The sequence below is a fragment of the Neomonachus schauinslandi genome, chromosome 14 (genome assembly GCF_002201575.2).
Source record: "Neomonachus schauinslandi chromosome 14, ASM220157v2, whole genome shotgun sequence".
NCBI lineage: Eukaryota > Metazoa > Chordata > Mammalia > Carnivora > Phocidae > Neomonachus > Neomonachus schauinslandi.
The window spans coordinates 16911160-16937619 of NC_058416.1; the positions used below are offsets into that span (position 1 = coordinate 16911160).

Below are 26460 nucleotides of genomic sequence, written 5' to 3' on the forward strand. Positions count from 1 at the left end.
GCACACTTCTTTTTCTTTTTTTTTTTAAAGATTTTATTTATTTATTTGCGAGAGAGAATGAGAGACAGAGAGCACGAGAGGGAGGAGGGTCAGAGGGAGAAGCAGACTCCCCGCTGAGCAGGGAGCCCGATGCGGGACTCGATCCCGGGACTCCAGGATCATGACCTGAGCCGAAGGCAGTCGCTTAACCGACTGAGCCACCCAGGCGCCCTCTTCTGCACACTTCTTGAGAACCCAAGGTAATCTGGTCTCAGCACTCTCATATTTTTTTTTTTAAATTGAGTTATATTTGACATACAACATTGTGTATGTTTTAAGGTGTACAGCATATTGATTTGATGCATTTATGATTGCCATAGCAGTGTTAGCTAATGTCTCTATCAAACCATGTAAATATCATTTTAGCCCTTCCACATTCTTATAGAATATATGTGGCATAAAGTTTCTGCTTTGCCAAGCCCCTTCACATTGATTTTCTCATTTGAACCCCAGAATAACCTTGTGAAGTAGACAGGAGGGGCAGGTACTTTTCCTCTAGAAAGTTACCCTAAATTTCAGTCTCCGCATGTTGTTGGCCAAGACAAATCCGAATATCAGCTGTGGCCAGCCTCAGCCACCCCTGATTGGCTTCTACTTGGGAACCAGATTATTAAAAACCAAGATATTAACAAAATTGGAATTAGTCTATGATTTTTGAAAATGAGGTGTGTGTGAGCAGGCACCCAACTATTATTTTTTTTTTTAGATTTTATTTATTTATTTGACAGAGGCAGAGAGATCACAAGTAGGCAGAGAGGCAGAGAGAGAGGGGGAAGCAGGCTCCCTGCTAAGCAGAGAGCCCAATGTGGGGCTCGATCCCAGGACCTTGAGATCACGACCTGAGCCGAAGGCAGACGCTTAACCAACTGAGCCACCCAGGTGCCCCAAGCACCCAACTATTGAGGGCTTATAAGCACATATGAGCTTGGGGAGACAGAGGGATGCCTTCGGTGAGAAGAAAGCGAGTAAGAAAGACTGTGTGCCATTGAGTGTCTAACAATGACCCTTCTAGGTTAGATATTGGTGCACATTTTATGTAAATCAGTCAATAAATATCTAAACATCACCTCTAATTCTGGCCAGACCACAGCTCCTGCCTTCTGAAAATGCTGATTGACTTCTGAGCTGGATAATGCATCTAGTGAGACCAGCAATGTTATAGCTACACTGAGGTCAAATGAATAAAGCAGTGCAAATTATAAAGCAAGTGTTACAAGTTTTTATTGGGACTGCAGAGCCTGGAGGCCCTAGTGGGAAAGGTCAGCAAAGCCTGTTAGGCTTGAGTCAATAAAGGGAGGGGCCACAGGAATACCATCTCTCCTGGAGCAGGGAGAGCAGGCTCAGCATGATCCAGGATTCAGTTTCTTCCCTGCTGGGCCTAAGACAAACACCTGACTTGGCCTGTGTAAGTCAGGATGGCATGTGAACATGGGTTTCCAGCCAGAGGGGCTCATGGGGTGGGGTTTAGACTTCATAGTCATGTAAAATGAAGAGAAATGGCACCATTCTTCATACACATAATCCCAGTGTGGTACCTTTACAGCCTCCTGGCAAGAATCTTGCCTTCTCAGCACAGGCTTAAAAAGAGTTATTGCTTATGCTGTTCCACTGCAGGGGGTTGAATTCTTCAGTTGTTTGTGTACCATGTCTCACTCCAGAAAATGATGTTTTTTTTTCAAATTCCCATAGCATAAAAAAAGACTTAAAAGGAGAAAAGAAGGAACTAGAATACTGGAAGCTTCCCCATTCATCTGAATAATCCTCAGCAGTTTTCAAGTTGGGGTAATATTGTGGAAAGTTCTAAGGGAAAATGCTGAGCTTCCTGGGTTCTCAGCTCGAGGGCAACTGGAACTCAGGAGCTGGTTGCCTCTGACCACGAGCCCCTTTGCAGGGAGACCACAGATCTCTTTGCGGGTGCAGCAAAAACCATGGTGGTTTTCTGTGTGCCATGACGTGAGAAAGGTTGGCATGTCCATCCAAACCCGGCAAACTTACCTGTGTATTCTCTTCCTCCTAGCTGTACCCCAGATGACGCTGCTGTTTACCAAATCTCCGCTAAAAACTGTTCCAGAATGATTTGCTGCTCTGCGTCTGTTGAAGTCCTGTGCTCAGCAGAGAACCCAGAGCTCTCTCCCAGCCCGAAAGATGGCGGGGGCACGGGCTGGAAACATGCAACAGAGGCATGTGCGCAGGAGAAAACAAATCAGCTCGATGAGAAAGAACATCCTTGCAAGGGGGAAGAAAGTATCTCCGCAGGTACTCCCATGTCAGCTGATGCCCTCTCCTCCAAACTCAGCTGTCTATGCTCACTCCAGTTTTTGGTCAATAGGGGCACTAGGGCCTCCAGTCCTGAAAATCCCTTGGATGTTAAAGGAACGAGGTCAACGGAAGAGGCTCATGATCCGGATGATGCAGAGGAGGTTGCAGATGGGTTGCTTTTCTCTAATTCAAGTTATAGTCCCACTAAACAAAACATCCCTTGCCACAGGACCGTGCATTCCAAAGTATCGAGGCTAACGGATGGTGCCTTAAACAGTGATGGCCCTCATGAGGAAGTCTCAGACTCTGGGCAAGCGGAGCCCAAAGTGCAGAAATACATCAGCTTCAGCCGGCCCCTGTCGGAGGCGACCGCATCTGTCTGCCCAGGGGACAGGGCCACGATCAAGCAGCAAGTCAGCCCACAGGTGTCCAGCGAAGACTCTGACAGTGACTATGATCTTTGCCCAGAGATAACCCTAACCTGCACCGAGGAGTTTTCAGATGATGACCTAGAGTATCTGGAATGTTCCGACGTTATGACAGATTACTCTAATGCAGTTTGGCAAAGGAACCTGCAGGGGACTGAGCATGTTTTTTTATTAGAAAGCAATGACGAAGAGATGGAATTCAGTGCGTGTTGCCTGGGTGGGTGTGAGCATCTCCTCAGTGAAATGGGTTGTGGGCCTTGGGTGTCGGATGACACCAGGCCTATGGATGCCACCACTGGCTTCTGTGGTTATCACTCACAACCCCAAGAAGTGGGGGTGAGGAGCAGCCAAGCCTCCACCCACAGTCCCTCATCCCTGCAAACGGGGATGATTCTGACTTTGGGACCTCACCGGGACACAACGTCTACGGTGACAGACCAGGGGAGATATAAACCACCCACTGCTTCTGAGGCCGCTGAAAATGATTATCCAGGAATTCGAAGAGAAACCAGAGACAGCCACCAGGGAGGAGAGGAATTCACCAGTGACAATCTGCTAAACATGGATAAAGCAGTGATAGAGACGGCGATGAAGCGCTTGTCTGGTGAGTTAGAAAAGTCAGGGGCGAACCAGTGGTTGGAGATCGCAGCCGAGGAAAAAGTAAGGGATGACGGTTCATTGACCAAGAGGGGCTCAGAGAAACCTGCCAGGGTGAGGCGGCCCGGCATGAGAGGAAAACCCAAAAAGCTGAGCCCCAACCGGAAAGAAAGTGCAACAGAAGGCACCCTTAATCTCCTCTATCCCAAAGAACCTGTTAAGCACCCACTAACCCAGAGTGATAAAAGAGACGGTTCTCATGCCGGAGCGCAAGCTGCCGAGTGGAATTCCCAGTTCCCTGAAGGAGAATGTGCTGCTGCAGCCAAAACCAAGCAAGAAGCAAAACCCCTGCAAACTGCCCCGGGCTCACTCTCCCGAGGAGGGAACTCAGGCTTCTCGGGAGAAGGGGTGCCGGTCCAGAACCTATTTGAAATGAGCAGAGCTCCAGACTGCAGGGCTCATCCTCAGGTAAGGCTCCTCTTTTTTAAAAATTACTAGATGGAAGGTGTGTGTGTGTGTGTCTTCCCTTTATATTCACGATCACCGTACCACAGTGTAAATCAGAAGCTAGGAGTAGCCGCTGCTGCTGGGAAGGACATCTGGTTTTGAAAAAAGGCCCAGATAAACCCTAAGCCATCCTAATTATAGCCAAAGACAGAAGTGAGAGGCACTAATGAGATTCCAGACAGCTGGAAAAAGAAATTCGATATTTTGTCGACTGCATGTGTTTTACCAGGCCATGTCCCTATTCAGAACGTTTTTCAAGCAAACGTGTTGGGTGAAGACTTTAAAAGGGAAAAAAAAATTCTCTGTGGTCATTTTTCAGGAGCCCTTTGAGAACAGTAAGCGCTGGCTTTAATCAGAATTCATCGTAAAAATGAAAGATCTTGGTGTGTCTCAGTGATTTGTAGAGTCCGCTTTCACGGTGCTGGAGAAGGGGGACAGAGTTGGTTTTCTGTGCCCAAAAATCAAAGTGGATTTGTGAACGAATGTTTGTTTTGTTTTTCTTAGATCACAAAGTATGAAAGAGGCTAAGGAAACACTGCCAGGAAATAAATTTGTTTCACCCTATTACTGATTGTGGGGGGTTTATTTGAAAGAGATGGAATTAACAGAAATAGGGCACAAAAGATATTGTGTTTGATATGTGAATTTCTTGTATTTTTAATTTTAAACAGTCCCGAATGGGTTTTGGACTGATGTTGTGCTGTATGGTCAAGACTTTATTTTTGTAGATAACTACCTAAGAAAAGTTATTCAATTATTCTTACTAGACCTGTGTTCTCTCTCCCCCCAACTTCAGAGTAGGAACCTAGTGTTGTTTTTACAGATTGGACATACTCCAAAGAAAATGAAATATTCCCAAATGCATTCACAGTTACTGAACTCTAGCTATGAAAAAGTAAACATGTAATACATTGGTTTCTAAAGACCCAGTCATAAAGTAGCCAATCTAAAAATCTCCAGATCTGAGGTAGCTTTTTCCTGAGCAAATTCTCTGCCCCATAAAAGTCACATTTATACTTTACTTTTTGCAGGAGAGCCAGCTTTATGCTATTTGGTTGTTTAACACCTACCACTGGGGTGATCACATGCCAATGACCACAGATGCCTGCTCAGGATAGGTTTATGGAGGTGGTTTAGCCAAAGGTTAATACAAAATGAAGTTGCAGTGTTAATTTTTTCATGTCAGTACACATAGCATTTCCTTTTCTATTCATAAAACGCTCTTCCTGGCTCAGCTAAGTACCTTGTTACAGTTGTTTATCCACATTGAGCATTTCACTGGGCAAATTATCTTCCTGATTAAAGGTGGGGGGGGTGAGGGGGGTAAAGTGGCCAAGGAAGAATACTTGGAGGGGAGGAGGCTGGTGACAATGTTAGTTTTAGACCCACCACTGGGGGAGACAATTTCTAGCTTCCTCAACGGCCAACAATGAGAGGAGCTAAAGGAAGGAGCCCCCTTTGTCATCCTCGGCTTGCACCCTAAACTGAATTCTGAGATCGGGAGTCCTGGTAACAGCAAGCTCCATGCAGCTAAATAAAATGGGCCATCTTGGGAACCACCGTCGTCTGTCTGGTGCACATTCTTGTCTCCATCAAAGTTCTTGTGGGACTCTTGCTTGTACACTCCCACACACTCACCTCTCCAGCTATCGGCTCCGGGTCTGAGGTGCGTGTTTTGTGTTTTGTAGCGTGACTCCAGCAATTACCTCAGACCCATAAAGGTGACTTTTTAGGAAGCTTGCATTCTGCAGGTAGTTGGGCTGTCTCTCACTTGGCTGTTCTCAGTAGCAGAGCCAGCCTCTCACTCAAGGGTGACCAGAAACATGAATGGAAGTTGGAGATTCAGGGGCGGTTCTGTGCAACCTGAAGTTAGAAATAGGAGCTCTGTATCTGTGGCATTTATTTTCCCTTAACTAAAGCCGGAAAATTCTGCCCCAGGGCCAGGGGCATAGTGAGAGCAAATTCTTTTATCCATGTAGAAAGTTACTAACTGTAGGAGATGCCTATGTCCCTTACATGCATAGACAATATAAGCCAAATTTACAGCAAAGGGCTAAATATCATTCTAAATGTGACACAAAAGCATGAGAAGCTCCCTGGGAGCTAAATCAGACTTTCTAAAAGTACTGCTGAAAAAAAAGTTGGTGAATCCTTCGATAAGTCAAAAAGACATTTTAAATATTTATTCTCAGACACCTGACGCTTGTGGGATCTTAAAATTCGAAATGGTTAAAAATCCTTGGTTGGGGGGTAATATTCATAAATCTGCCCACTCTTGACTCTTGCCTGATGCACTTACCTTTAGGTGTCTTTTTGTAGAAATAGTGACCATCAGCTTATCTTTTAGTAGGTTGTCTTCATCTGTATATTTTAGCATTCTGAGGAAAAGTCCATACCTCTAATTCTGCATTTGAGGAACAAGGCTAAATTGTAGAATATCTCCTGCCTAAACATAGATCTGCAGGTGTATTTACCTCCTGTCTTCCCCTCCTGCTTTTACACTGTAAGACCATCTTGTGCTGATTTGTGTGGAAATAGTATTTACCCAGGCTAGGATTGGAAAGCCCCCAGTTTCTCTCCATTTATGGAAGATTCCAAAGTTAATCCCAGTTTGGGAGTGGAAAACAGAGAGGGTACCCCAGGCTAACTTGAATCATCTTCAAGGATCACACTGCCAATCCTTCACCTTGGTTTTGCTCTTGCTTTTATGAGCCAACTCAGAGGCAAGGCCTGAAGACCTGCCCATCTTAAGTTTCCTTCTAGCCACGCTGGGGTAAGATCATCCTCACTCTTAAATCAGAAGTGCTGTCTGTCCTTCTGCATCGCTGCCCAGCTGCACCCCAGAGAGATTTGCATTTCTCTTTGGGGTCGTGGGATCTCAAGTGTACAGTATGAAAGTATAATCTTAGGTTTTGAGAGTTAAGAATCTTCCTGATCAGGAATCAACACTAAGCATAGCATGTGAGCTCCTTGACAGCAGGGAGTTTGGTCACTGTATTTTATTCATGGATAGGTTCCATGTCCTTGGAATCATGCTGGCCACATAGTAGGCACTCAAGAATTGAAAGAATAAGTAGCCATATGAAACAAGATTTAATTCCATTAATTCCATAATGATCATTGGTCTCAACCACTTTATGGCCTTTGGTGTCATAAATACTTTCTTTGGTTCTCTTCACGTACCAATTTTCCACTACCAAATTGCTTCCATTGCTCTCTGGGCCCTGGGAATGGATTACTTTGTACTAAAGTGTGAACACCTTGCACTTGGGTTCCTTTGTGTATGCTGGCGATTCACACATAACCTTGGCCTCATCAGTGCCTTGTTAGCTTTCCCAGATCGCTGCCTAGACCCAGGAAGACATTACCACATTCCCCTAACATTCAAGAGCCTCTGCCATATTGCTTCCATCTGCCTCTGAGTGGCAAAGCAGACAAACACACCAGTTTCTTCATCTGGAGAACGAAACTTTCTCTCAGATGTGTGGTGTTTCTTCTGTCTTCCTGCCTGGAATGCCCTCGCTTGGCTTGTTGCCAGATCAGCTCCTTTCGTCTTTCAAGGCCAAGATCCGGCAAGGTACTTCAGATGCACCTCACCCCCGAAGCACAATCCTCATCCCTAACTATGATTTCTCTTTCCACAGAAACCCAGCATTCTTGTTCGCATACTCTGTGTAAGGCTCTGGACCTGAGTCTGGGTCCTGCCCTACTACTTTCTGATTCTGTGACCTTGGGAAAAACGACCTAAGCTCTCCCAGGCCCAGTTTCCTCATCTAAAACAGAAAACAGAAATGATAATAATAATAATAATACCTTATAGAGTGTTGTGAGGATTAAAGTCTTGCATGAAAAATGCTTATCATAGTACCTATTTTGCAGTTAACATTTAATGAGTATTATCATTTTTATTTTGGTTATTATTTACTTTTTTAAAAAAGATTTTATTTTTACTTAAAATTAATCTCTACACCCAACATGGGGCTCAAACTCACAGCCCCAAGATGAAGAGTTGCATTCTCTACTGACTGAGCCAGCCAGGCCTCCCTGTTATTTACTTCCTTAATACTCTGTCCTTTTCCCCCATATTAAAGACATACCGAGGGCTGGCTGTGAGTGGTTTTATACCTTTTTTAATTGAAATTTTCATTGAGATAATTGTACGTGCACACACAGTTGTCAGAAACAGCATGAGAGATCGTTATACCCGTTGCCCCAGTTTCCCCTACAGTAACATTTTGTAACATTATAGCACAATGTCACAACCAAGATATTGATACTGATACCATCTAGTGATCTTATTCAGATTTTCCCAGTTTTACTTGTGTGTGTGTGCACGCACGCACGCTCATGAAGATCTCTCAAAATTTATCATCTGTGTGGGCTTGTGTGATAAATGCAGTGTGAAACTTCATGCTAATTGGAGTTCAGCCTAGTAGCTAGGCAGGTGGTACAATAACACAGTATATGGCAGCTTGAAATGGGCATGGCCATCCAGTCACGGGCAGGACACATAGTAGGTCTCCAGTAAATAGATATATTTTTTAGCATAGGAAAATATCAAGCAGGGACACCTGGGTGGCTCAGTCAGTTAAGCGTCTTCCTTCAGCTCAGGTCATGATCCCGGGGTCCTGGGATAGAGTCCTGCTTTGGGCTCCCTGCTCGGTGGGGACCCCGCTTCTCCCTCTGCCTGCCGCTCCCCCCTGCGTGTGCACTCTCTCTAATAAATAGATAAAATCTTTAAAAAAAAAAAAAAAAGGAAAATATCGAGCAGATAATCTAAACCTCCTTGTAATGTAGTTTTCATCTCTGGGACAGAGCAACCTGAGATTTGAGTTCATCTGCATAATAAAATGCACCCCCTCCCCAATAACAACTGTTCAAACGGCCTCCAGAAGGCGGATAAGCCAGCTCTCTACCGATGATAGGAAGGGCTGAAGTTTATAATTACTCAACTCTTAGCAAGCAGCAGTCAGGCCTCTTGTCAACACCACCCCACGGTTGACCCAGCAAGTAACACAAACATTTGTTTTGTTTTTAATCACGAAGCCTACTGTGCCGCTCCTGCCAAATACCGTTACTGCCCCGCACCTGCAGGATCCGCTGGTGCCCTGGCTCCCCGCGGTAACTGTACTCAACGATTGTTAAATAATCAGTGGAGACTCACTCGAACCTCCAGCCCTGCTACTCACAGTGCAGTCTGCAGACCAGCTTGTCAAAGTACAGACCCTCAAACCCTGCCCCAGCCTCGCGAAATCAGGATCTGCATTTTAACCTGATTCCTGGGTGATTCATATACACACTGAAGTTCCAGAAGCTCTGGTCTACAGAGGGGAGATCTTTCTCAGATTAGAAAAGACCCTAACCCAGAGGTCTGGCTGGCTGGCTGGGACCCTAACACAGTCTGATTCCTGAGTTCGGCCCCCAGAGATTCTGATGTAATTTGGTCTGAGTGTGGCTTGGGCCTTGGGGGTTTTAAAAGCTCCCAGATGGTTCTCTGTACCCACAAATTTGAGAATCTTAGCTGTGCTTTAGAACCATCCCTGTTATTTTCTAAATGTAGAGATGCCTAGGCTCCACCCCCGGAAGTTCTGACGTCAGTAGTCCTAGGGTCCTAGGGCTCAGGCTCGTAGACCTGCAGCCCTTAGTGGAATGGAAGGGTCGCCCTGGGAGGCTCCAGGTTGAAGACCCGAAGAGCAGGGCTGCAGCCTGCAGGGAGCTGAAGGTTGTACAGCTCACGAAAGCACTCTGTCAGTGAGTCGGGAGCCCCTTGCCCCAGATTTCCCTCCAATCTTAGCTGAGGAGCCCAGCACCAGGTTATTCAGTACTACTTTTGAAACAGGCAGTGGGTATTCGCCACCCAGAAGATGTTGCTGTTCTCGTGACATATATGCATTCCGGAAATACCTCCTATTCTGCGAAAATCACAGCCTTTCAATGATCAGGGCTTCTGGGGAAAATAGCATTCCCTGCAGGTCGCTTCACAAACTGGTCATTGGAAAACCAGAGACAGAAGCAAAAAAATGTGTGCAGGAAGTCCCCTTGGACGGTCCAGGGAGGCAGCCCAGGTTGGCCGTGGGTTGCTAGGGCAGATATTTAAACTACACCAGATACCTGCGTGGAAACGTTGGCAGCCCTCATGTTAGGCAAGTGGGAGGGTGCTGAGGCCGCAGGGACAAGAGGGGATCTCCACGCCAGCGTGGCTGGGCCTGGGAGGGGGCGTGCAACCTGGCCTCAGACCCACCGGCCTAGAGTGCCCGTCTCAGGAGAGAGGAGTGCAGGACAGGCCTCATTTTTAATTTTATTCAAATACGCCTAGAGTTTCTGCTGCCAGTGCAAAAGTTGAGTTGAAGGCTCTTCCCTTTCCAGCTCAAGATTCTCTACTTGACCCCAGCGCTTCGGGGGCCCCTTGGCCTAGGACAGACCACGTAGGAACCAATGCAGCATCTACATCACAGCGACGTCATTCCCCTACTCACCCATCTCAGACGGGTAACCCGTTACAGATCCCGTGTTGGAGCACAGAGACGCCCCGGGGCCCACGGCCTGCCTCTGCTCGGGGCTCAGGGCAGTGCGGCTCCCCCCGGAGGGCCTGGATTATTTGCACCAGATTCACCTGCTATGGTGCATGTTTAGATCTCTAAATTTTACCTCAGGCTTGTTGAATCGGCACGTGGAACCAGCGCTGGAGGTGGTTCTCGTGGGCAGTACAGTTCCAACCATGGGCTTCATGAGACCGAGATCTCGAGTGAATACTACCACCTGAGGTGTTCCCATAAAGAATCACAGGATTTTGGATGTAACAGGAAGTGTCGGGCTTATCAAGTGTAACCCCTTTGCCCTAAGAGGGAGAAAAACCCCTCATGATTTCGATGTTTCTCTGCTTTCTACTTGGCTTGCTCTAAATGCAGCCTGTTCCTCACCTGTCCGGCAACTGAAATAAATACAGATCCTGACTTATTGTAACTAATCCAAAACAGGTGTGCCATCTACAGCTGAGCTTTATTTTAAGGAGTAGTTCAGTGACCGGAATTTGGGCGGCAGCAGTGGAAGCGGACGGAGAAGGGTCGCGTGGCTGCTTGGGTGGGTTTAAGTCCTTGTAGCAAATCTCTCACCACTGCCTAGGATGGGAGCTGCGTGCTAGAGACATGCCTTGTTGGTGTCTTTTGGCTATGACGGAGAAAGAACTTGCTTCACTGATAATGGGACAGGAAAAATGTTGGATTAACTATCCATCTATCAATATAAATGATAAAACCGTGGCAGAACAGGGTGGGGGCAGCCCTCAGTAGATCAATAGATAAACCAAAGTAGAGAGTACAGAATCAGGCCCAAGAATATACTGGAATTTGGTTTATGATGGAAATAGCCTCTCAAGTTTTAGGAAAGAAACAACATCTTCAATGCTGACACGATTAGCCATCTATGTGGAGAAAAAAAAAAAAAAGACCAGTACTTTTCAGTGGACCCAAATAAACTCCAGATGGATCTTTGAGTCAAATATATTTTAAAAAGCCCAAAACTATAAACTACTAGAAAAAATATTGGAAACTGTTTTTATGAACTTGAAAGCCATAAGATCTTCTTGGGACACAAAGGACGAAAAAGAAAGGAAGAAAACATTGATCATTTTGCTTACATCAAGTTAATTTCTATATAACAAAAAATGTCATAAACAAAATTAAGTGAAAGTGAGATACTGGAAGAAATATGTTAGGACATATGTAACAGATGAAGATTAATTTCCAAAGTATATGAAAAGCAGATAAGAAAACATATCCCTAATGGTTGAATTTTAAGGGAAGTAAATAAATACGAAGTTCATAGACTAGGATATACAAATGGTTACTAAACATGTGAGAGGTTCAACCTCATGAGTAATTAGGAAAATACAAATTTTAAACATATAATCTCTCTCACCCATCAGACAGGCAAAAAATTTACAGGATGGGAGATAAGATCAAGGTGTTGAGACTATGGAGAAATGGGTACTTTGTCAGCAAGCGTGTAGCTTGTTGATATCTTTTAAACTTAAAGAGGGCATTACCGGCTATTCTGCAGTTTCATGGGCCCAAGGAGACACGTACCATGATGTAGGGTGAGAAAGGTATATTACAGAATGATCCACAGAACATGGTACCATGTATGTACCCACCCCGAACCAACCCATAACCATATGTCATTTGTACCTATACATGGGAGTACATAAAATTATCTTTGTTAAGTGTAGAAGGATCCACACCAAAGTGACAACTGTTAATAACTCTGGGAAGGGACACAGGAAACTTGCATTTGGACCATTGATTAGTAATGTTAAGAGTTTTTAAGGAAACTATATTCATTTGTTCCTTGTATTATTGAAAACTATTTTTTAAAAAAGGAGACTAAACGGAGGTGTAGGAATCCGTGATTTTGGTCCTGGTTCTACCATTAACCAGCTTTGTGTCCCTGAGCCCACCTCTCCTCTTCCTTGGGCCTCTTCCCTCAGTTTTTCCTTAAACTGAAAGGGTTTGAACATGAGGATCTCTAATTTTCCAAGGCACGAAAGTCCTGAGAATCCCTAATTCCATATCAGCTGCCAAAATAAATACCAAATAGAGTGGAAGAAAATGTGGATCTCAAGGTGAGGAAAGCCTTTCTAAGCATAAGGGGCAAAATCGATAAACCTGACAATGTAAGAATTCTGCATATTAAAAAACTCATAAACAGAATTTAAAAACAAATGAAAACTTAGAAAAATACGTACTAGGGGCGCCTGGGTGGCTCAGTCGGTTAAGCGTCTGCCTTTGGCTCGGGTCATGATCCCAGGGTCCTGGGATCGAGCCCCGCATCGGGCTCCCTGCTCAGCGGGGAGGCCTGCTTCTCCCTCTCCCACTCCCCCTGCTTGTGTTCCCTCTCTGCTGTCTCTCTGTCAAATAAATAAATAAAATCTTTAAAAGAAGAAAAGTACGTACTGGTGATGTATAGACAAAGAAATCAGCATAAGAAAGCATGAACAGCTTAATCCAATATAGGCAAAGGAATCATAGTCAATTCATTTAAAAAATGTAGAGTTATGTTATAAACTTAATCAGCTGACTTCCTTCACCGTTCTTTCCTTCGTCAGTTTTCAGTGATTGCTTTTGAAGTGATAATATCTCCATCTGATAAGACTGTGAGGAAAGAGGCTTTCTTCTACTCTGCGGGTGGAAGTGCAAAGTGGTATCATCTTTCTGGGTGGCAAATTGGCAATATTTACTAATATCTTTAAAATGCGAACTTTGGCCCAGTGATTTCGCCAAATGCGGTGATGAGAGCTGTAAGAGCTAGCTGGACAAGAGTGTCCATTGCAGCATGACTTGTAATAATGAAACTTTGGGAACAATCTAGATCTCTAACAGCGGGGGTAGGGGGATGGTTAAATATTGTGGTACAAAATCCTTTGGAACACCACACGGCCGTTACAAATCATGCTTTGGAAACATTTAAGGGTATGAGAAAATACTTGCAAACAAATGACGAAGCAATATATATGTAGTCTCTTCCCTTGAAAACCTTGGGTGTCATGAGAGAAAGCTCCAGTTCTTCCCCTGTGGTCCCATGGACCCTAACTAAGCGAAACCCCCGGGCACTTTTCTATTCAACGCCTTTACACCTCGCTGCAATTTGAGCATAAATAAGTCAGTCTCAAAGTCACTTACTGAGCTCTTGCCAAAGGGAACTGACAAAAACTGGTGGCTTTTAAAAGGAAATAGCCTCGAGGGCGTCTGGGTGGCTCAGTTGGCTAGGCCTCCGACTCTTGATTTTGTCTCAGGTCATGATCTTGGGGTCCTGAGACTGAGCCGTGTCAGTCTCTGTGCTCAACGGGGAGTCTGCTTGAGATTCTCTCTCCCTCTCCCTCTGTTCTTCCCCACTCCCTGTGGGCTCTCTTTCTAAAAAATAAATATAAATAAAAGGAAATAGCCTCTATTCTCTTCTCCCAGCTACTTTACAATACAAATAAGCTCCATTCCATTTTTCTTGAAAAACAGCCTATATAATACTACAACTTTTCTAAATCCCTTAAGAGACTGCCCCAAATGTAGCAAGAGAAGCTTTCTCTTTGATCAGTGAAAATTAGTTCTCTCTGATGCTCTCCTTCCTTCCCTCTCTCACTCTCCCTCCCCTTCTCGGTCTCCCTCTCTGTGTATATGTGTTTCTCTCCCTCCCTCCTTTTCTCCCTCCCTCCCCTTCTCTCTCTCTCCTTCTGTGTGTGTATCTCACCCTCCCTCTCCCCCCCCACCCCCAACCTCCCTCCTTCCCTCCCTCTGCTCCCTGTGAGGACATAGCAAGAAGGCAGACATATGCAAGCCAGGAAAAGAGTCCTCACCTGGATCTGCACTGGACTCCAGAACTAGGAGAAATACGTTTCTGTTGCTTAAGCCTCCCAGGCTATGGCATGCTGTTCGAGCAGCCCAAACAGACTGAGACATACGGTCACCCTCAGAATTCCAAGCCCCAGGTAATTTGGGAGCCATTCAGGGCACTAATGTAGTAAATTACTACAAAGCATGCCTATAGTCCCCAATAGCTTTCATTTATACCTAATTTAAGCCAGAGGTTATTCACCGGGAGCCTGGAAGTTCTTATAAATTATGATTTGGGTATTTTTGTGCTCATTGCATGACACTTACATGGTGCTTTAATAAGGCATTTTTCTGAGATGGGATTTTTGTTTACCAAAACCAAGCAATAAGCCAGTCATACCAGGCAGATGTGTAGTTAGAAAGCATGATGAAGAAGCTGTTGGGGGGGTGTGCTTTCCGATCATCATCTCAAGTTCTGTACCTGGTCAAAAGTTTGCACTGACTGGAGGGAGAAACAAGTGTCGTCATCCGTAAAAATAATAACCATTCATAGAGTGTTTGTGTGTTCCAAGTACTAGGTTGATGCCCTACGTTTGGTAGTAATCCCTATAATAAAAGTATGAGCTGACCCACAAAGCTCCAAGAGGTTAATTAACATGCTCACAGTACATCTATTTTAAGTGACAAAACTGGAATTCACATTCACTAAGGAAATCCGATCAGCGCAGCACAAACTGAGGCTGAGGATTATGAGGGCCAGTGCATTCTGATGGACGGTAGAGTCAGAATCCTTTGGGTCAAAGAACCCCATTGATTGACTCCAGCATCCGGATGGTGTGCGAAGTTACTGAATTGTCCCCAAGGCAGATGCAGAGAGCACTGTGCCCCAACACTCCTCAGTCACCCGGGTTTCCCTGCAGCTGCGGGGGAAGACAGTTTCCAGCTCCCCTGCCTGAGGCCTTTCTTCATGGCCTGGGAGGTTGTTTGGCTACACAGGACAAGGTAGCTGGAAGTAGGAGACCTCACTTTCCCGTAGGATGATTCTAAGGCAGGTGCCACACAGTTTTGGAGCAGTGCCCCGTGGGATCCGGCCCCTGTGTCCACACCTGGACCTGTTCGGTCCCGTGCGGGCTCCTCCCTTCCCTGACTCACACTCCTCTTCTCTCGTGCTCCCTGAGGTCACCGCCCTGAAAGACTCACCGCATCCCCGCTCTTGTCTCACGGTCGGCTTTTTGGAGGGGACTCAAATTAAGACCACTTCCTAAAGACTCCAGTTGAAGGTTGAATCTTCCATCCCTGGAACACAGAGGGAACTCCCTTGAAAGGCTTGACTGTGAAGGCATCTGGCTGATTCCTTAAGGCCCGGTGTTCAGATGTCACTCATTTCATAACACGTTCAGAATCCTAATGTCCCTGCCTAACCATCCTGCCCTGATACACTCCCTCCGCCGAAGTCCTATGGCTCTTCGCTTCACTGACTTAGAGGCTTTGCTGCAAATGACACTGGATTAGACAGACAGTATAATTGTCCCATGATTGCTCATGGGCCAGGGGCAAGCCTTATGGAGCATACACAGGGCCTGATAGTTAGAGATGCCCAATACATGTTGAGTTGAACCCTGGCACGTGGTCGGACAGGCCTACTTGTGAAAGGGGATTTCAACTCAGCAAGTGTGACAAGAGCTTCAGAAACTTTGTAAACCAGAGTCATATGAAAAGATTTGAATTGTAATAATTCATTTCAAACCGTACAATGGTACGAATGTGGAAAAGGAGTGTTTTCGTTTATTAGGGTTGCCATAATAAAATACCATAGACTGGCTGGCTGAAACAACAGAAATTCGCTTTCTCCCAGTTCTGGAGGCTGGACGTCCAAAGCCAAGGAGGTAGTTGGCCCAGTAGGTTTCTTCTCGGGCCTCTCTCTGCGGCTTGCGGATGGCTGCCTTCTCACAGCATGTGTCTGGTGTTTATGTCCCAATTTCCCTTTCTTGTAATGACACCAGTCATATCGGATTGGGGCCCACCCGAATGACCTCATTTGACCTTAGTTACCTCTTTAAAGGCTCTACCCACAAACATCGATCATTCTGAGGTACAGGGGTTAGGACGTCAACATATGAATTGGGGCGGGGGACACTTTTTAGCCCCTAACGAGTAGTCTATAAAGCTCTCATAGACCATTTTGGGGGCATATGTCAATAAGAACGAAGATCTGGAAAGTCAGTATTTAACTATCTCAGTCTGAGAAACTCCCACCATTCTGGAAAAGCAAATACACCCAGTTTCTTCTTATGGAATGAGGGTGAGCCAGAATGCTGGCTGAGGGACGGTCCCAGCAGGTTGTCCAGACCCATGAAACACTGTGGGAAGCTGAACAATGCCTCCAAAGATGAGATCCATGCCCCCCATTCCTAGAACTTGTGAATATATTACCTTACGTGGTGAAAGGGACCTTGCGGACGGAAGTTAGCTTTTTGATATGGGGAAATTACACTGGATTATCCAGTGATCCAAATGTAATCCCAGGGGCTCCTCTAAGTGGGAGGGAGAGAAGAGGGTCAAAGTCTGAGAAAGTATTTGAAGTCCCCATGCTGCTGGCTTTGAATTTGGAGGAAGGGGCCAGGAGTCGGGGAATGCAGGCAGCCTCCAGAAGCTGGTAAAGTCAAAGAGATTCTCTTCTGGAGCCTCTAGAAGGAATGCAGCTTTGCTGATACCTTGATTTTAGCGCCCAGTGAGATCCATTTTGGACTTTGGACTTGCAAAACTGTGAGGTCATAAATTTATATTCTTTTAAGTGACTGAGTTTGTGGTAATTTGTTAGAGCAGCCACGAGAAACTGCTACAGACAGAAAAGGGTAGTTTAAAAACAAAGTACCTCAAAGCAAGTCCGGGGATATCTTTCTTCAGGTTTTTTACTTCAGACATCAGAGAAGGAACCCATTCATGACACAGACTTTGCAAATTCCAGTTGTCTTTGGCTTAGGAAATCTGATGTGGAAGAGAAAACAAGAAAAATGGCAATCTCTACCCCAGAATGAGGCCGGCTTAATTTAAAGTAAGTATAACAGGGGCGCCTGGGTTAAGTCGGTTCAAGTGTCTACCCTCGGCTCAGGTCATGATCCTAGAGTCCTGGGATCGAGTCCCGTGTCGGGCTCTCCCTCTGTGCTCTCTCTCTCTTAACTCTCTCACTCTCTCTCAAGTAAATAAGTAAAATCTTTAAAAATAAATAAATAAAGTAAGTATAACATTTGGGAACTTAGGAAGCCTCAGAGAGTGAGGACAGAGCCGTGGACTCCACAGCTAATCCACTCTGGAATTCCTGGGCCCTTTCGGGACTCTGCCTAGATCTCCAAGGGCACGGGCTCAGGTGTGCAGAGGAGCTGAGCACACCTGGGAGGTGGCTGGGCTCCAGAGAAGGCCACGCCCACAGTGCGTAGAGGAGGCCAGGAACCCCTGAGCAGCTTCCGGCGCCGGCCTCCTCCAACCTGACCCTACTGACATTTGGAGCCGGATAGCTCTTTGTTACGGGCAACTGTCCTACACATTGTAGGATGTTTAACAGCATCTCTGGCCAATCTCACCCCACCCCACCCCTCTGGCTACTTCTCACCTCCACCCCAGCTGCCAACGAAGAATACCTCTGGACATTGCCACATACCCCTGGGGAAGGGGCAAAAATTACCCCATGTCCATTAGCTCTGGCTAAATTCTGTACCCTCACGGGTGACAAGAGAGGAACAGGTGGGTCATCTAAATCCAGGCTGTCCAACACAAAGGTAATGCAAGCCACATACACAATTTTTTGCATGTCCACAAGTTGAGCAACCATCACCACTATTTAATTCCAGAATATTCTCATCATCCTCAAAAGAAACCCATACCCATTAACAGTCATTTCCTATTCTCCTTTCCCCCCAAGCACTGGGCAAACCCTAATTTCCTTTCGGTCTCTATAGATTTGCCTATCCTGGATATTTCATGTAACTGGAATCATACACTATGTGGCTTTTGTGTGTCTGCCTTCTTTCACTTAGAATATTATTATCAAGGGTCATCCATGTTGGATCATCTAGCAACACTTCATTCCTTTTTATGGCTGAATAAGATCACACTGTATGGACATACCACATTTATTTTCATCCATTCATCAGCGGATGGACATCTGGGCTGTTTCCACTCTGTAGCTATTATGGATAATGCTGCTATGAACATTCAAGTACAAGGTTTTTGTGTGCACACATGTTTTCAGTTCTCTTGGGCGAATGCCCAGGAGTGGGGTTGCTGGGTGACTTTACATCTAACTTTTTGAGGAACGGCCATTCTGGTTTTCAAAGCAGCTGGACCATCTACATCCCTACCAGCAGCATCGAGGGGTGAGCCACACACAGAAATTTAATTTTTTTGGAAGCTACATTTTAAAGGTATAAGACACAGGTGAAGTAAGCTTTAATTTTTTATTAACTAAATAATTTAATTTTTTATTAACGAAATACAACCAAAATATCATTTCAATATATAATCCATATAAAAATGAATGAGATATTTTGCGTTCTTTTTTTTTCTGGTATTAAGTTTTCCAAAATTTTACACTTACATTGTATCTCAATTTGGTTGCCAGCTATTCTCTGGAAACACTTGATCTGTATTTAGATTTCATGAAATTAACAATTGAAAGAATAGATTCATATACCCAAATTGCTCCAAACCTCCTTAAAGATTTTACTGTATGTATCACACATGTCAGTTTTTGAATTTACATGTCAATTAGTAAAAATTAAATAAAATTTAAAATTCATTTCCTTAGTTGCTCTAGGAACATTTCAAGTGTTCATTAGCCACAAATGGCTAATGTCTTCAGATTGGACATCTCAGTTCTAAGTTATTTCTGTTATAATTGTGATTTTTTTAAAAAGGATACTGCCCCAGGCCTCGAGCTTGGTTTCTTTTTTCCTCTCCTATAGCTGATTCAGTAACAAATTATAATTTTCTTTTTATTTTGAAAAATAGACTTTTCTTTTTCAGAATAGTTTTTGGCAAAATTGAGCAGAAGCTACCGAGAATTCCCATATACCTCCTGCCCCACACATGCACAGCATCCCCAACTATCAGCATCCCCCACCAGATTGGGACATTTGTTATGGTCGATGAACCTGCATTGACACATCATCATCACCCAGAGTCCATGGTTTATAGTAGGGTTCACTCTTGGTGGTGTACATTCTGTGGGCTTGGACAAATGTATAGTGACATGCACCCACCATTATGGTATGTGGTTCTGTTTTTTTTAAGAAGGCATGGGGGAGAGAGAGAGCGAGCGATGTGGGGCAGAGGGAGAGGGAGAGAGAGAATCTTAAGCAGGCTCCATGCACAGCACAGAGCCTGACTCAGGGCTTGATCCCACGACCCTGAGATCATGACCTGAGTTGAAATCAAGAGTCGATGGAGCCACCCAGGTGCCCCTGTGGTTCTGTTTTTAAAGGAAAGGGCTGCTTCCTGTATCCCATATATTCCCAGCCATGGTCTACCTGTTTGGACCAAGCAGCAAACAGTAGCGATGGTCACCCCACGAACCCCTCCAGCCTCGCAGCCCTAACCCCGTGGAGCCTTTACTCCTAACACCAAGTTCTAAGGCAGCCCCCCGTGGCCAGGGCCTTCATGTTCCAGTTGGCATCCTGGCAGCCCTGCTGCTTGTTGGGCAGGCTCCACCGTGTCTCTTGTATCACTTTAAAAACAACATGCCACCCCGCCCCGAGCCATCTATCAGGTTACTCAGGACAAAAGGGGACACTTTCCAGTTGTCTTTGAGGTCACAGGTTATTGGGCTTGGAAAATAGATTTAGTGGAATAGAAAGCTGGAGCCGGGTTGGGGGGAGCGACTGCTTTTCCCTTAAAAGAGGGAAATGTTCCTAGAGCAACTAAGGAAATGAATTTTAAATTTTATTTAATTTTTACTAATTGACATGTAAATTCAAAAACTGACATGTGTGATACATACAGTAAAATCTTTAAGGAGGTTTGGAGCAATTTGGGTATATGAATCTACTCTTTCAATTGTTAATTTCATGAAATCTAAATACAGATCAAGTGTTTCCAGAGAATAGCTGGCAACCAAATTGAGATACAATGTAAGTGTAAAATTTTGGAAAACTTAATACCAGAAAAAAAAGAACGCAAAATATCTCATTCATTTTTATATGGATTATATATTGAAATGATATTTTGGTTGTATTTCGTTAATAAAAAATTAAATTATTTAGTTAATAAAAAATTAAAGCTTACTTCACCTGTGTCTTATACCTTTAAAATGTAGCTTCCAAAAAAATTAAATTTCTGTGTGTGGCTCACCCCTCGATGCTGCTGGTAGGGATGTAGATGGTCCAGCTGCTTTGAAAACCAGAATGGCCGTTCCTCAAAAAGTTAGATGTAAAGTCACCCAGCAACCCCACTCCTGGGCATTCGCCCAAGAGAACTGAAAACATGTGTGCACACAAAAACCTTGTACTTGAATGTTCATAGCAGCATTATCCATAATAGCTACAGAGTGGAAACAGCCCAGATGTCCATCCGCTGATGAATGGATGAAAATAAATGTGGTATGTCCATACAGTGTGATCTTATTCAGCCATAAAAAGGAATGAAGTGTTGCTAGATGATCCAACATGGATGACCCTTGATAATAATATTCTAAGTGAAAGAAGGCATAAGATGCCTAAGGGCTTCCGCCCGAAGGTCAAGATTCAGCAGCAGCATCTGCCCAGAGGCAGGGAATCTACGGCCCATTCCCTCGAGGATTTGGGGCTCAAACAGGATAGCGCTGCTTGTGCTCTCAGTGCGTGCAGGTCACCTGAGATGTTGTTGGAAAGCAGCTTCTGATTCAGCAGGTCTGGGCAGGGGCCTGGGATTCTGCATTTCCAGTAAGTTCCCAGGGATTTCCAGTGACCACACTTTGAGTGACCAAGACTTCCCCCAGAAAGTGCTCAATATGTCCTGCCTTTCTACCTTCCTCCATCACACTCAACTGGCCAATAGCTAATAATAGCTGATGTCGATTGAGTTTGAATATGTGCCAGGCACTGTGCTAAGACTTCAGTGGGTCAGCTTATTGAATTATCTCAACGACCCAGCAAGAGAAATCCTGTGGCTGTCCGGGCTCTGGGTCAGGGCGGGGGATGGGGGTGGGGTGCAGCCTGGCTTTAAACAGGGTCTGCCTGACCCCAGGCCCTCAGCCCTAACCACATTACATACCCTCCTAATTCCATTTTAGGTCTGAGTTCCTTAACTGTCTTGAGAACGAAAATAACCTCTGGTAACTGTGGTGGCCTCTGGTGAAGGGGCCTGAGTGGGTGGTGGGGGTAGGAAGGACGCTTACTGGTCGCTCTTGCCCTTTCCCCGTGTACCTTGTGAATGTTGTACTGTGTGTGTCTGACCTACTCAAAGTGATGAACAGTTTGAAAAAACACAAGCCCACGGCCTTCATAGTCAGAACCATATACCAATATGGGGTCATTATCAGACCAGTTCCCCAGGGCAAGGGGATCAGATATCTTTCTCCAAACTGGGCATTCGACATCACTGGTGAGATGGAGAAGGTTCTTCAAGCTCCAGCTGTAGCCTTCCCATCCTCTGGGAATGTGCACAACATTCTCTTCTAAGACACTCCCCACGGGCTACAGCAACAGTCTTCCTGAAACCTAAATCTGGGAATATCATTCCCTTCGTTTAAAACGACAACACCTTCCCAGCCCCGGCCAAAGCTTGGGGGACCCTCTCTCTACAGGACTAAATCTGAATGCTTTGCACGACATGTATGGATCTCCATAGCCAGGCGGTAGGCTCTTGCTGTGGTCTCCCTCCTCTCCTGCCCTTTCCATGAACCCCATATGCTAGTCATTCCAGATAACCGGGGTCTTCCCGGCCCCAGTGTCTTATTCATGCTCTTTCCTTGATCTGCTCTCCCGATAGCACATTTGCTGACCTCCTTAACCTTCTCTGCTTCCTTACGTGCAAAGTAAATTCCAAGAAGACAGTCTTTGCTGGCTGTTGTCCTTTTCCCAGCAGCTATGATGAGGTCTGGCACACGGAGGGCTTTCTATAAGTTGTTCGCTGAATAAAGGAATGAAAGAATTAAGAAATGGAATGCATAGGCAGCGCATAAATGGAGTCTGGATCTTTCCCTGATATGCTTGTCCTTCCTCTCTCCCTGAAGGAGAATTAATTTCTCCCATAACGTTTTATTCCTACCTCTCTGCTAGCATTCACCTTATAGTACAGCTGTTTGATCAGCTGGGCTGCTACTGTGTGAGCTGCGTGGAGACAGACTCTGGGTCTGATTCATCCGTGAGTGCCCAGGACAAACACAGTGTTGAATTAAATCTCATTAAAGAGGCAAGACAAACATGAACAATCATATCCCCCCACCCCCTCCAGTCTGCTGCCTCCACCGCATTTGCCGAGCTGGGGAGGGGGTGGGGGCGGGCTGGTGGTAAAATTGCAAATTCTGTAAGTTCCCCTTTCTGCTGATGCTTGAAAAATTATCTTTCTGAGTCAGCACAGGTATTTTGATACTGCCTTGAGATTTGGGGCCCCCTTTTTTTTTTTTAAGTGATGGTTTAAAAACAAGTGCTTTCACATTTACCATCAAACTGATGGTGTTGGGTGGGAAAACAACCATCATGAGAACCGCTTACTCCTTCATCACGTACATGTCTAGCTCGGGGCCTAACTCTGACAACAAACACATTAGCAGCTGGAAGAATGTCCAGCTCAGGCCTGGCCTGGTCCCTGTAAGGACATTCTGAAGTGGCTGTCACTGATTATAGGGTCCAGAAGCTGGGCAGCGACGAGAGAGATAAACCCTTGGTTGTACTGAATTCTACCATCCTGACAGACTGCTTACCACAGAAGCAAGCGGAACTTCCAGAAGAGAGCCAGCCTCCCTAGAATGATCCTGCGGCTAGAACATCCTTCTAAACCTCAAGTCCACACTCCCCATCAAGGGACAAAGCGTCACTGCTGAGCCAACTGGAGACTGTGGGGAGGGAAGGCCCATAGGACAGGCCGGGAAAGGAATGGGTTGCTGTAGTGGGTTGAAAATTGTGCTCCCAAATTTATGTCCACCTGGACCCTCAGAATGTGACCTTATTTGGAACTGGGGTTTTTGCAGATGTAATTAGTTAAGAGGAGGTCAAAAGACAGGAAGGATTCTTCCCTAGAGGCTCCAGAGGGAGCATGGCCCTGGGGACACCTTGATTTCAAGCTTCTGGCCTCCAGCTCTGAGAGAATAATGCGTGTTGTTCTAAGTCACCCAGTTGGTGGTCATTTGTTTCCAGAGCTCTAGGAAACTGATACGGTCACCAATGGTGTGTCCAGAGATATGTCAGAAAGAAAAAATTCTGTTTTTCCTCTGCCTCCAGGACCCCTTCCAAAGTAGCTCAGGGGACTAGGGTCGCCTCAAGGGTGAAGTGAAGATGGTGGTAAGGGCTGTGCTGAGGAAAGCAAACAGATGGAAAGAAAAAGGTGTCTGTTCTTATTTTTGTTGAGGCAGGACAATAATTTTTAGTTGGATTTTGTTGAGAGAGGAGTTTTCTGAATTCCTTTCTTCTTAGATCAGGGAGCCGTATGTCTGCACACTCAGTGGGACCGCGTGAGGGTTCGGACAAGGGTACGCAGCCCTTGGAAAGTGCCCTCGGAGATGCTGGGACAAAAGGCTGACAGAGTCAGGGCCCAGGGGGCACATCCACCCCGACTTCACATCTTCCGGCATCAGGATTGTGTTGGCACCAGCTAAGGGAAACTGCGAGAACAGATCTTTCCCCTGCTTCCATTTTGGGACACGGGGAGTAGCCACCACCCATGTACCAGTATGGACAAGTCGGACACCATCTCCTACAGGGGCAGGAGCAGAACCAGGCAGAACTAAGGGCCGGAGCATTCCGTAAAGGAATGTTCAAGTTACTGGATCAGAGGTGGGGCCTAGGCAGAGAGAAAACTGTTACTCCCCACACAGTCCTCAAATTCCTACATGTGACTGAGAGCTCAAGAGGAAGACAAGATTAGTTACAGGAAAAAAAAAAAAAAAACACAGGACTTGTATTTACTCATGCATCAGGGAAGAAATATATGAATTTCAAACCACCATCAGTGCAAATACCAGCTCAGCATATTTTTTGCTCTCCCGGCTCAAATCACTGCACTGAATCCCAGACATTGTCTTTCTTTCTTGGGTCTCCTAGCAACTCCCTAACAACTTCAGCCTCCCGAAACTTCTTTCTGAATCATTCTGTTTCCTCCACATCTACAGTGGGAGAGTGGGTTCTGAGGGCTCCCTGAATTTCCGGTCTGATCATCATATTCCTCCTTGCTCTCTACCCAGCCTTTGGTTCCGTACATCTTTACAGGGCAGGTGTTTTCAACTTAACCCTTCAACTGCACATTGCAACTGTTCAACGCTGTGTCCGCGGTCCCCTTCTTCACCTCCAGTGCCTGGTGCCCACTGGTGCATGTATGCTGATGTCTTCTGGAGAGTCTGTTTAGAACCTCAGTTGCTCATGGTAGAAACAAGAGGTGCTTCTCTCTCTCTACTCAAAAAAGAACAGATGGCTCAGTTTAGATCTAAAGAAGACCAAGCCCAACCAAGCAACAAACTATTAGAGATGAAGAAGACTTATATTTTAGTAGAAAATACCTATTAACCAAAGCACAGGACCCTCGGGCAACTTTTCAGGTAGCAGATCAACATCTCAACAGAGAATGAGAAGAGAACCATACTCCAAAGAGGCAAAACCTTCCTGCCTGGGTTGGCAAAGAAACATTGGCCCAAGAAGAAATTGGATAGATTTCACTGATTTGGCCTATTTTCTGAGCTCCTGCTATGTGCCTCACACCAGGCCGAGTAAGACTACCTAGGACATTTTGCTTCTGCCAAACACAGCTGTCTCCGGATCGAATCGGGTAGCTGTGTTGCTTTCTGGGTATCTGTACCCTTCTAGAACTGAACTCTCTGGGGAGACATTTTCTAACCAGAAGCTAAAGCTGGGCACAGAGCTATCCTGCTGCTTACTGTAAGAGACAGAGGACCTTTAAGTCCCCAGGCTTGCATTTTCTCCTCATTTTTGGTAATGACCATCCAAGATAAGTGACCTGCCTGTATTTACGTTTAAATTCAGATTTTCCACGTGCCCATCATGGCTGTGCACTGTGAGGCTGCATAGGCAGGGTAGTAATGTTGTAACCATGACAGGTATTTCCTGTTTCTAAAGTTTATAAGAACTTGCTTTGTACACTGTATTATTGTCAGTGTGGTACAGTAATTGCTACTACGTTGGTTTTGATTTTGCTCACAAATTCTAGAAACTGTAAAAAGAGATTTTGATTTGAAAATGCTCTCCTAGAACCTGACTAAGGGTTAGTTCTCTCCCCCACCCCCCCACCCCACGTTATCCCATCTGAAATCTACATAGAAGTTTCAGGCTGTGGGAAGTAAACGGTACCACACAACTCACCCCCAGCGCACGACCAATAGCAGGAATTCAGTCCGCGGCCCCCGTGGGCCCCGAAGAGGAGATCGGTGGCCTCAAGGGGGTCTGGTAGCCCCTGCAGTGATACACAAAACTGTGTAGGTAAAACAAGATCTGGGGGAAGAAGAAGAAGCCGTAACTTTTCTCAACCCCAGAAAGCATTAGCAGGGTTGGGGGCTGATCGTCCCTGCCCTTCTGCTCTGTGGCTGTGAGGATTTTCATCGGCCTGGACTAGGTCTGTGAGCCTCCAGAACTTGGCAGGTGGGCTTGAGGGGCCCTACGTCCGAGCAGCACAGCCTACTGGGAACACAGAGTGCTCACTGCACCCAGGAGGGAGGAGCTGCAGTGCGGGAGAAAGGACGAGAATCAGGACATCGGGCCCCACGGTGACCAGCCCACCGTCTCCTCGCTGGTCCTCTCTGGGGTCCGCACAGGCTCATTCTGGATCAGGTACGTGGGTATGACGCCAGGCTGTGTCTTCTCCTCTAATAGCTCTCATAGTTCACAGAGAGGATTAGATCTGGAAGCCGTACGAGTCCAGGGGAAATCTGGTTCCAAGGAGAAGGTGAGGTTTAAGCCTCATTTCAGTGTTTGTGTTGTTTACAAGGCAGCAGGACATAGAACACCAGGGCCGTCCGGGCCAAGAGATGCTGTCCAGCCTCTCACTTTACTGTGGAAAACGCTGCCTCCGAGGGACCCAGTGACTTCTCCAAAGCCACTTTCCATGGCGCAGCAGATCCAGGACCAGAGCCAGGTTTTCTAAGGCTCACTCCTCCATTTCTCACCGATTCC

At 45.7% G+C, this 26460-nt stretch overlaps 1 protein-coding gene across 1 annotated transcript in view; it reads left to right on the forward strand.

The window, feature by feature from the left end:
- The window catches only part of ALPK2 (alpha kinase 2), a 104100-nt gene that overhangs the window by 28622 nt on the left and 49018 nt on the right, over positions 1 to 26460 (forward strand). Inside the window, exon 4 of the mRNA XM_021686224.1 lies at positions 2057 to 3791. Within this exon, the coding sequence (XP_021541899.1) occupies positions 2057 to 3791 (1735 nt within the window). The remainder of the gene's footprint in view (positions 1 to 2056; positions 3792 to 26460) is intronic.